The 12,219-nt window shown below is 39.3% G+C and overlaps 1 protein-coding gene across 3 annotated transcripts in view; it reads right to left on the bottom strand.

The window, feature by feature from the left end:
* Positions 1-994: 994 nt before the first annotated feature.
* KLHDC10 (kelch domain containing 10) overlaps positions 995-12,219 on the bottom strand; it is a 54,935-nt gene continuing 43,710 nt past the window's right edge. For all 3 annotated transcript variants that reach the window (XM_022581171.3, XM_022581182.3, XM_022581192.3), the window contains 7 exons: positions 11,140-11,294; positions 9,794-9,942; positions 8,130-8,214; positions 7,201-7,267; positions 6,100-6,147; positions 4,160-4,299; positions 995-3,528 (listed from right to left, as the gene is read on the bottom strand). In XM_022581171.3, the coding sequence (XP_022436879.1) occupies positions 3,319-3,528; positions 4,160-4,299; positions 6,100-6,147; positions 7,201-7,267; positions 8,130-8,214; positions 9,794-9,942; positions 11,140-11,294 (854 nt within the window). In that variant the 3' untranslated portion in view covers positions 995-3,318. The remainder of the gene's footprint in view (positions 3,529-4,159; positions 4,300-6,099; positions 6,148-7,200; positions 7,268-8,129; positions 8,215-9,793; positions 9,943-11,139; positions 11,295-12,219) is intronic.

The raw sequence follows: 12,219 nt of genomic DNA on the forward strand, positions 1-12,219 counted from the left end.
ACTTTTATGAAAACGTCACACACAAGGTGTTGGATGTCAGGCCTCCAAAGTCTACCTCAAAGAATACCGCCTTCAAAAGGTTTTAAAAAGGATGCTAGGGGCTTCCCTGGTGGCGCAGTGGTTGAGAGTCCACCTGCCGATGCAGGGGACACGGGTTCATGCCCCGGTCCGGGAAGATCCCACATGCCACGGAGTGGTTGGGCCCTGAGCTATGGCCGCTGAGCCTGCGCGTCTGGAGCCTGTGCTCCGCAGCGGGAGGGGCCACAGCGGTGAGAGGCCCCCGCACCGCAAAAAAAAAAAAACGGATGCTAGCAAGTGTGGATTGAACCAGCCTCTCTTTCAGCTCTCTGGTGTCACAGAATTAGAGACCTGCTTATATCCCAAGGACTATGGAAGGATAAGCACAGAGGCTGAACATTCAGTCTTTGGTCCCTATAAATCCAGGACATTGTAAATAGAGCTGCAATGAACATTTTGGTACATGACTCTTTTTGCATTATGGTTTTCTCAGGGTATATGCCCAGTAGTGGGATTGCTGGGACATGGAAGCAACCTAAGTGTCCATCAACAGACGAATGGATAAAGAAGATGTGGCACATATATACAATGGAATATTACTCAGCCATAAAAAGAAACGAAATTGAGTTACTTGTAGTGAGGTGGATGGACCTAGAGTCTGTCATACAGAGTGAAGTTAAGTCAAAAAGAGAAAAACAAATACCATATGCTAACATATATATGGAATCTAAGAAAAAAAAAGTCATGGAGAACCTAGGGGTAAGACGGGAATAAAGACATAGACCTACTAGAAAATGGACTTGAGGATATGGGGAGGGGGAAGGGTGAGCTGTGACAAAGTGAGAGAATGGCATGGACATATATACACTACCAAACGTAAAATAGACAGCTAGTGGGAAGCAGCCGCATAGCACAGGGAGATCAGCTCGGTGCTTTGTGACCACCTAGAGGCGTGGGATAGGGAGGGTGGGAGGGAGGGAGACACAAGAGGGAAGAGATATGGGAACATATGTATATGTATAACTGATTCATTTTGTTATAAAGCAGAAACTAACACACCATTGTAAAGCAATTATACTCCAATAAAGATGTTAAAAAAAAAAAAAATCCAGGACTTTTGCCACCCTGGGTAGTGTGACTTGTTTAATTATGGATAGTTTCTGCCCAAACATCCAGAGACTAGATTGTAGTCACGCAGCAAAGCTTTGTTTTGAACTAATGGAGCTGCTCAGACTGACCTGCTCTGGAGAGAGCTCCTCATTGAAACAAGCCTAGCAGTGGGTGGCAAGAAGTTAAAGGCCAGACTGGTCATGGCAAGAGGGGGATGGGGCCTCTGGAGGAGATGCTCCTTTCCCTGCTTCCCCCCTACCCCCTCATTCCCCAAAAGGACCCAAACTCGCAGATGAAAGGTTGTTACAAAACCTTGCAGAACACAGGCTCTATGAACTCAACCCCACATGGATGGGAGGTTATAATAAGGCCTGGAGGTTAGGAGTCCAAGTCTAGAGGCCACATTCTTCTCTTCCCCAGAATTGAACACTAGATGGTAACTTTTTAGCCATAACTCAAAGGTGATTTTCAATCCACACATGAGCCTAAGAGATTCCCTTCTGGGACGAAGGGAGAAGAATAATTTTAAAAGCTAAGCGAAAAAGAGGCACTTAAAGCAAAAACATGTCCCTAGTCTCCCATCTGAGTCTCCTGTTATGATGTAACCAACGGAATGATCAGCACTGTGCCCTCTTGCACACCTTTAGCACCTTTCATACACCGAAGGACTTCCAACTGCTCATGTCTCAGTGACCACTCTAGCAGCCTGATGGCAAAGCAAGTAAAAACTTAGGTCATTTCTTTTTTAGAATTAAAATACAACACAAAACAAACCAGAACTAAAATTTCACACCAAAAAGTGAATGATCCTCAGTTTCATTCCTTCCTCATGCTAGTTTTAAAAATGATACTTAGTTCTTCAGGAAGAATGACCTGTGGCTTTTCCCCAAGACCTTTTATCCAGTTACTAGGCAATTACTCACAGCACCATGCACATTAAAGCAGACAGAAAATGAGGCAAAAAGCTAAGAGAAAAATCAAGGGCCAACTGGCTTTCTAGAGAAAAAACCCATTGCCTGAGAATACGGCAGGTGCACGGCCCAGAGTGAGAAAAGAAACAGTTCTGGAAGAGATACGGGAACATATGTATATGTATAACTGATTCACTTTGTTATAAAGCAGAAACTAACACACCATTGTAAAGCAATTATACTCCAATAAAGAAAGAAAAAAAAGAAACAGTTCTGAAAGGAAATGGCCGATATGACAGTCAAAGTTCACAGCCCAGAGCAGAAGCCCTCCCTGCCCTGCTCTATTCAGGCCTCTCACGAACTTACATTTATGTCCCACAGCATTTATGCCACACACTTAGGGTCTGCAATTCCCCACAGTGAAGTCAAAAAGATACTTGAAACCATTAATAAGCATAGGAGAATTTCAAAACTGCCCAGAACGAAGAACTGTGACCACCATAAATTTCTTGATTTGAAATGTTCTTGGTGCCATAATTTCTAAGAGCAACAACAAACAGCACAACTACAACACACAATAAAGTCTTTAGACAAGTCAACTCTAACCACTGCTGGCACCATAAGGATGAGAAAAGAAATCACTAATCAAGAGCTGCTGAGCTGCTTAACTTTTCTCCAAAGTCAAAGGATCGGTTTGGGTACCTAGGCAGCAAGACATCAACCACCGCTGCCATTAGATCCAGCTACTCAGTTAGATGTACCTTTGAAAACAGGAAGTTAAACATCTAGCTTTCCCTATAATCTGCAAGAGTCTCAAGGTTAGCCTTCTTGTTCTATCCCCAAAACTTCTTGTTGTTGTTGCTGGATTTAATTTTTTTAATTTTATTTTTGTTTTTATTGATGATGTTGCTTTAATTTATAGAGCACTGCCTGACAGGGTCATATCCTTAGAGTTCCTTTAAAATTTTCTTTATCTTATCTTAATTCATAACATTATTAAGGTACTTTCAGACTTTCCCTCAACTCCATCAAGGAAGAGGGAGTATGTGAGTATGTGTGTGTGTACTGGGGCAGAAGGGAGAGAAGCAAAGAAAAAAGCACGAGGGAAAGTGAGATTCCATAAACTTAAAACAATTTACAGAAAGGCATCTGATGTATTTTCTGAATAAGGCCTTGATCAGGGTAACCAATCCTCTCTGTAGCACATTCTACACTGCCCATAAATAAAGGAGTCTCTTTAAATTAACATTTCCAGTATCAATGAACAGTCCAGAAATCCTCATTTCAAGCGCTCGATGAGTCCCTGTGTGAGTCCAAGGTGCAGAAGCTGTGTCCGGGAGAGGTTTGCTAGGTTGGGGAAGGCCGCAAGCAGCTTCTCCCACGCCAGTTCCAGCAGGCTAGGAACCACCAGCCAGATCTTAAACAACGACCCAGTCCGTTTATTTTCGTGGATGTTCACCACTCCTCCATGAATGTACATGCAACCAGCCTATGAACAAATGGCAGTCAAAAGAGGATAAATTCACATGGGAGAGAAACAGGTACTTACGCTGAAGATTCAGCCAAAAAGTTCATAGTAGGCTGAATTAGATAACAGGAAACAGAAAAGTTTCTCACTGATCCCAACACAGTGCAGAGATCAAGAAAGGCTTAGATACTGAACGAGTTACTAAGGGAAAAGCAAGAGGCTGGTTTTGCTTCAACAACAACTCCAACAACGGTAAACTAAGACTATATTAGGCATCCCCTGTGCCCAGTACTAGGGTACAAGGTGAAAATAAAGGTCTTTGCATTCAAGAAAGTAGTAGAATCTTCAATAACATGGCATCTTGGGGGTAAAACTGTTCTGCCCTCCCAGGAAACACCTTTGATGTCACTGTCAGGGCCTGAATGCCACATGTAGCATTGCTTTTACATTTATGTTGCTCTTTTAAGCTTGTATTATGATGGTTTTTCTCCCCTTTTCTCAGGGGAAGAGCTAGCTTTGGAAGAAATGTCTTAAAAACACATTCTTAATCCAAGCTTTGCTAATATCAGAATCTTCTTTTCTTGCTCTATGTCTAAAAGTAGCTCCTTATCATCTGCAACTACATAAAAGAGATACGAAAACGAAGGCTTACTGGTGTAACAGCTGCACAGTGAAAATACACTGGCTCTGGCATGGTAGCTGGGAGCTTTACCCACTGAAAAGTCTGCAGATTCAGCTTCCAGATGTCTCCCAGGATCACTTCTCCATTATAGCCCCCGCAAATAAACACATCTATCAGGAAAAGAGAAAGCCAAAATCACACAAAGGAAAAGGGCCACGGTGACAGCATGTCCTGTCGTAGCTCTCACGGCTAGATGACACGGGACCAGTTCAGTCCCCATACCATACAGGACTCCAGCTGGCGGGCCGCTCATGCTGCTGTCCTGTCCCTCACTAAAGTTCGGACACTATGTTGGGATCTTTGCTAGGGCTAAGAATGCAAGCCTCTGAGGAAGCTTCATGTCTAGGTTCTCAACTACAGGTGCCAGGCATAGGAAGTGAATGAGCAAGAAGGTTCAGGGAAAATAAACAAATAGGTCCAGGGAACAAACAGGAGTGCACATGCTCTAACGAGGAAGATGGCGATGCAGCTCCAGCTCATCGATGCCATGCAGGACTTAGGGTCAGCAACTGCCAGATCTTCCAATTTTTTAAAAGACGCTGGAAATCCAGATTTTTTGAAAAGTGAAACATTTTGATTTTTAAGTATTGGCCACTAATTCAAAAACTGTAATACACACATGAGCCAAAGAGAACACATCTGCAGGCCACCAGGCTGCAAACTCTTCTTTTAAATAACATCCTTAAAAGGACATTTTTCTGCCCATAGAGACAAACATTCTCTACTTAGACAATTAACCTGCAGTGTTCAGTTTGGGGGCACAAAAGAGGTTTTTCCAAGCTTTCTTCAGCCCAAAGAGGACAGTTTGAAGTCCCATTTGACCTGTACCAGTTATTTATGTCAGGAACAAAACCTTCCCAAAATCAAAGGGTTTTTTTTTATTATTGTTCTTGTTGTTCTTTTTGTTTTTATAAAGTCAGTTAGTTATAACTAAGTAGACAACAAGTAACAAAGGCTATGTGAACCTTCAAGCTAAATGCCCACAACTATAGCTGAATTCCATTTGTATGGTGCCTGGACTCAAAGAACCAAATGAATACATGTGTTAACTCAAATCTAGATCAAGTTTAAGTCAATACAATTAAACTATAAAATACACTGGAAACTTTTCTGGCTAGGATTTTAAAAAAGTATGGATCCGTTCTTAAGAGAGGCAAAGCTGAACAACGCCACTATCTATAAATCTTGTCCAAAGAGCAGAAGCATAATAAAAAGCGCCTCTGTACTAGAGATGGCAGCATAATCCTAGTAAAATCTGAACTAAGCTGCTGAAAGGATACGGGCTATCAAACTCATTTACACACACCTTCCTCCCCTCCAAAAATTTAAGGTGGTATATCCAACTATAAAATAAGCTGTAAATTAAAAGACAGGATGGTTGTCCAAAGAGGAGTCATTTATCACACTCAGATAAAGTAGCTGCAGCTGCTTTCTGAAGCCATACAATGCTTGTGTTGTAATATGGCCAAAGAATGAGCTAAGAGTTCTATCTGGTATCAGATAGAGAAGAGAATAAACTTTATGAAATAACACTCTGAAGGAGCTATTACAATTTTAATACAATGTCTACCAAGGTTTCTACTGTATGTCAGGATTATTAGTGTTACCCACCAAAACCAGAGACATCTGTTGAGGTGGGGTGCTGAACGATTAGGTGGTAGAGTAAAAGCTTATTTATCACTTATTTTTGAGTTCTGTGATAACTGAGGGAACCCAAACAATACATTCGTTTACTTTATGAAAATTGCTGAGAGACGCAGAACTTTATGGATTTCCCTTTAAGTCTAAACTAAAGGAAATAGACTCTCCCCAAAGTTATGCCTCTTTTAAAGAGTTATCATTAAGAAATAAAATAATCTCAGTAGGTACAATTACAAAAATGGAACCAGCCTGTTATTTAAAATCCTTACCATTTTTTATCTGAACACAACTGTGACACCTTCGGGCTGCAGGAAAACCTGCCAAACACATAAATACAGAAATTCCATTATTCACAGAAAGACTGGGAGTAATGGTGATCCGACACAGCAAAAGACATACTATGAATAACTTGCTTAAAACAATCCCTTTGTTTTGCATTAAAGCAAACATTGACTAGTCCTTCCAATCCTGCCTTATTTCACACTAGAATAAAGCCATCATAAGTTTCATCATAATGATATAATGTTAAGGTGTCAGGAAAACAAAGTGAGGTGGCAGTGGGCAGGGGTTACTAGTGGCTTTCCCAAGCCCTTTTACCCACAAAGAGACAGGTAGATCTTGATTTAAGGGCCTACTTTTATCCTTCCCAGATTTCCCCTCTTCCACAGAATTCACCAATCCCCATTAAAAGTCTGTGCTCATGGGCTTCACTGGCGGTACAGTGGTTAAGAATCTGCCTGCCAATGCAGGGGACACAGGTTCAAGCCCTGGTCCGGGAAGATCCCACATGCCGAGGAGCAACTAAGCCTGTGCGCCACAACTACTGAGCCTGCGCTCTAGAACCCGTGAGCCACAACTACTGAGCCCACGTGCCTAGAGCCTGTGCTCCGCAACAAGAGAAGCCACTGCAATGAGAAGCCCGCACACCGCAACGAAGAGTAGCCCCCGCTCGCTGCAACTAGAGAAAGCCTGTGCCCAGCAATGAAGACCCAATGCAGCCAAAAATAAATAAATAAATAAATTTTTAAAAAATGAAATAAAAAAAATAAAATTCTCTGCTCAGTTGCTGAGGAAGAATAATAATTGGACTAAGGAATACAAGTAATTTCTTTTCTTTTTTTCTTGGCCACGCCGCACAACATGCGGGGTCCTAGTTCCCAGATCAGGGATCGAACCTGTGTGCCCTGCAGTGGAAGCTTGGAGTCTTAACCACTGGATCGCCAGAGAAGTCCCACAAGTAATTTCTAATACCAATTTAACAGATATTTTTCTTCTCATATAATGCAATAAAATTACTTTTTCTCTTTCAGAACAAGTAAAACTATAAAATACATTTATTAAAGATAAATGAATCAATATTTTAAATTTACCTATTTTTTCATGGGGTTTTGTTGCAATTTCCTCCCATGCATTCGTTTCAAGGTTATATGCATGAATCTTGGAGAGAAAAGAAAAAAAGAGGATACACAAAAAATTTTAGCTAGCCTGAAAACTGGATTTTTCATAACAGCCTGTACAAACATATTCTTGGTTGAAAAGCCTTCTTTTCCTTTGCTATTCTCTGATCTTTCCTAATTCTAATATAAGGCAAAACATTAAATGAAGCAATTGAAAATTAAGCACATACATAATTTTATTATTTTTAAATCATAGAAAAGAATGAAGAAAAAAGTTGGAATTCTGCAACTTGCACATTTTCTACAATGAACATGTATCATTTTTATAACAGAAGAAAGCAAGTGTTGGTAAGAAAACACGGAACTGCAGTTTTGACAAAACTTGAAAAAGACCATTAAGGTTCCCAATCAGGAGCTCTGAGGCCTACAGATTTCCCCTGGGACATATGGATTTAGAAATGCCACAGAGACAGATGAATAAAAGCCCTTCAGAATGCAGCTTTCTAAAGGTAGTGATGTGCAGTCCTAAACATGCCTGTTCTTTTTAGATACACAGCACTGACAATGACAGGGATGTGACATTCTGAGAATCCTGGTTCCAAATCTAATTAGTTGCTCCATTTAACCAACTATTATCTTTCTTTTAATGTCTTTTCTCATCTAGCATAAAGAGATAATTCTAATAAAGTATTTTCAGTGTGTGATTATGCAACTGTCAACTGGAAAGCATATCAGGGGCACAGAGTTCAACCTTATAAAGAGCATCTAACACAAAATAGGTGTTGATGAAGAAACTGCTTGAAAATTACAATATCTACAGTAACAGAATTGTTACTTATTATGCTTAGTGTAACACATGCCTCTCTCTAGCCTTCTTCCTCTCTCTCTCTTTTTTAATATACCTTGTTTAAGGAATAAGCTGTCCAAGAAGTACCACCTCCCAAGATGTAAATCCTCTGCCCATCATGTGCAATTTCATGTCTGTATCTGAAAATATACAATAAAATACATTTATAATTACGGGAAAAATGATCTACCTAAGATTTGGCTGCAAGACTTTTTATTGCATCATTATTTATAATAATAAATTATTGGAAATAACCCAAATGTTTAATAATAGTGAACTGGTTAAATAAATTATACAATATATAAAAAATGGATTAGCATGCAACCAATAAGAATGTAGGAACAGAGGATGGTTAATATACTGAGAACTTCTTTTCATGTCATTAACTGAAAAAAAAAAATCAGTTATATAAGAGCAGATAGGCTATAATCCTACTAAGAATTTATAGATATACAAATATGCACAGAAAATGACTATAAGGATACATGCAAAATGTTAACCCTGGTTATCCCTGAGTTTAGATTTTGCTTTTTATTTTCTTCATTTTGCTTATTGGTATTTTCTAGATTTTCTATCATGTTTTTGTGATAACTTTGTATAAGGGGGGAAATTATTACAGTTTTAAAAAGTGATCTGCCTACATTTAATTAGAAAGCTTAGACTGTGGGCTTTCAAATTAAGACACTTATTTAACAGATATAAAAATATCAGAAAAATTATGCTACATAAAACTGTGAATATAATATGAAACACCTACCAGAACTTTTATCCAAGCAGTCTAGCTAAAAGCTGAAACAAGTTATAATATGTCCATAAGATGATTCAAAGAAGGCAACCATGTGAAAATGCTTTGAAAACAATCTATTTCCTCCTTTCCCTGGAGGCCCTGGTGCTGATAAAATAAATTACATCAAAATTGCTCCCCATACGAAGCCAGCTTCCAAGTCCTCTCATGGTAGTTCTGCAATAATCAGCCCACTAAGATACTACAATAGAAATAAGTCTTCCTTGGCACCCATATGTCGTTTTTTTAAAGGCAACAAAGACATAATAGTCTAAACAGTGAATAAAAAATTATTTACTGTCTTCGCTTTTAATCTAGAGGGCAAAAAAACCTCTTTAAGTTTTCCAGTGAGTTTAATTCTAAGAAGAGGCAACTGCTATTAGGAAAAAAAAAAAGTGAAAGATCTACGACTGCTACTAGAAGGCAACTAAAGAGAATCATGTGATGTTTGAGTGTTTAACAGAGCACTTAAAATAAATGACCTTCCCTTCCTTTCTTCCATCCACCCAACCAACACTCACTGAGTACCACTATGGGCAAGGCACTGTGTTCTTACTGGGGATACGGTTGTAAGCAAATGAGCCAAAGAATCCTAATATGCAAGTTAAGAAGGGAAATCAAAAAGTAACTAGAATGTAATTATTTTGCCTGTAATATGAAATTTAGTTACAATTGTTACCATTGGTTTCACTATTTTCCTAATGCAGGAAAACTGAAGTACAAGAGGAAATAACAGGAAAAAAATTCTTTAATTCAGAGGGAGATATCATTCCCTCACCAGAAGATCCTTCTTTAATGCTGAACTGGGATCTAACAGCCAGTTAGCTATTTTAACCAGGCCAAAGGGTCTTCTTCAAACCATACTGCCAATATTCTGAAAAAAAAGTAAAATCTTAGCAAGAAAGAATAAATATGCTTTAATCCTAGAATCTCACCTCTCTTCTGGTAGATCACAGGATAGGTTGTTTGGTTTCAGTTGTGTCCACTCTCTGGTATTGAGATCTAATTTGTGCAGGTCTGTGCTGTAAATATAGCCAGTTGTCCCTCCAAAGACATAAAGGGAGCCATTGATGATAGCCATGGCCTGGATAATGAGGAAAGGTGAACGAGACTTCCTCGTTAACACTTGATTGAAGAATGTAACCTTATTAGATATCCCCAAATCAGGTTTTATGAAATTTTCTTGTATTTTTTAACTTTCTAAAAATCAGACCCTTAAAAAGGACTAAAGATTTTAGAGAAACAGAGATTATTTTTAGAAAAGTTAACTTTGCTCAACTGGAAAGAAAGTTCTATCCAGATAGGCAAAGGGCGTCAGATGATCCTTAGGGGTCCTAGCCAACCAAAGAATTTATAGATCATGGACATGAGCATTTCCACTGAAAGCTGCTTCACTTTCTAAGCAGTCTGAAGAAAAATGCCCTTAAGGAGAAGGAGCAAGTATGAAAATAAGGCACCAGAATCCCTTAAGTAAGAAGTCTAGAGGTGGCAGTCCCCCAAACTTGACATTTTCCACCAGACTCTTCTCAGTGTAAGTTTTGCTATTGTTATGGTAATTTATTAGAGTTTATTAAATGCCTCCTGTGGTGGGATACGGTCATCCAGTATGTGCCTCACACATAGTTCAGAAGCTATGTATCAGTACCAGTGCCAGCCAGTGCTAGTTGAGAAAGAAGCCACAGCTTTGGTTGTTTTAAGCTTAGCCCATTACTCTCAAAGGGTCCCTGAAGTATGGTGAGTTTTTCCTACCTTTTTAGATACAAATTTTCAAACCTAAGGTTTGAAGCACTAGAACCTAACTGGAAACTAATTTCTATATAATCTGTGTTTTAGCTCAGATCTGTATAAAAGTCTCTTAACATCACTGCCTTAGCAAAGACCCAGTGGGACTCAGTAGATAGGGATCATCTACCCTATTACTTAGGTTAGAAAGCTCTTCAAAGCATCATAACGCTCTAAAGGCGATAGGACCTGGGCCATAAACAGCCAAATCTCTCATTGGGGGTGGGTGAGGTCCTGACATTTATAGAAATCTCCATACAGGTCTAGATCATTGATCTTAATCAGAAACAAAGAGTAAGGGGAAAAAAAGGAAAGAAGAATGCAAGCAACCAGATTTACAAACTACAATTTCACATCAGAACTGAAATATCAAATAGTAACCACAATGAATTTATTCTCCATTAACAAAAATTGGTGGCAATATAAATATTCTGACATTGTTCCTGGAACTAGAAAATCTGAACAAATACATCCACAATGACTGGCTATAGATTGGTACCTGTCCATATATACGACTGGGTTTCTTCCCCCGACAGCTGAGTAAAGCCCATCTCTTATACTTCACGTTACAGACATGGACGTCATTGCCGTTGCTCTCACCAAATGGGATGCCTGTTCCTCCAAACACCAACAGGTTGTTTCCATGCAGCACAACTGGGAAAGGAGAAGCACAAATTTCATTTTTGTACTGGCTACCTGCAATGTGTTCCCACATTAACCCAGAAAATCTGAGAAACTCAAAAATGTCCGCTTTAATACTTTCAGAAGATAGCTCAAACCACTGACCTATAACTACTACAAAGTTTTACAGAAAAAGGTCTAATTCACACTATTTCACATAGCTCACTGTTTGATATGTGACATGTATTGTGAAATGCATGAAACACTGTAGATAACAATACAGAATGATATGAACTACAGTCCACCACTGCTGCGCAACACAGTTCAAGTACACAGTAAAGCAAAAGAAAATGAAGGATCATCACTGCCTTAGCAAAGACCCAGTGGGACTCAGGATGAAGGGATAAAAGGATCATTCGGTTTTTGCCAGGGGAATGATCTCTACATTTTAAATTATAGTTTCTGTCATCTTAATCCTCCACCAGATAAAAAGAACACGAATATCCTGCTAGTAACTTTCTGCTCCTGTCATCACACACACTTGTATATACTTTTTCTCTCTCTGATGGCAAATATTCTGAAAATACTGCTACTGTATTATTTCAGTGACTTTTTTTTTTAAACCAATTATTCAATTGATGTAGTGTAAGAGTCAACAGCATGAGCTCTGGTGCCCGTGAGAGCTGGGTTTAAAGTCTCGTGTGACCTCAGGAAAGTTATTTAATCTCTCTAAATTAATCTTCCCAACAACCCTATGAGGTAGGAACTATTATTATCTTTTCCATTTTTATAGATGATAAAATAGAAGTGGTGAGAGGTTTAAATAATTTGTTGAAGGTTTCCTAAAAAGAACCTTGCCAAGCTAGGGTTCAATCCCAGGCAGTCTGGCTCCAGAGCCTGCACTCACAGCCACTGCCCTTCGGGCCTCTCTAAAGCCTCAGTTTCCTCATCTGTACAA

This window comes from Delphinapterus leucas, chromosome 9 (assembly GCF_059928025.1).
Source record: "Delphinapterus leucas isolate spDelLeu-1000000601 "Yukka" chromosome 9, BTC_Dleu_Yukka2, whole genome shotgun sequence".
Classification (NCBI taxonomy): domain Eukaryota; kingdom Metazoa; phylum Chordata; class Mammalia; order Artiodactyla; family Monodontidae; genus Delphinapterus; species Delphinapterus leucas.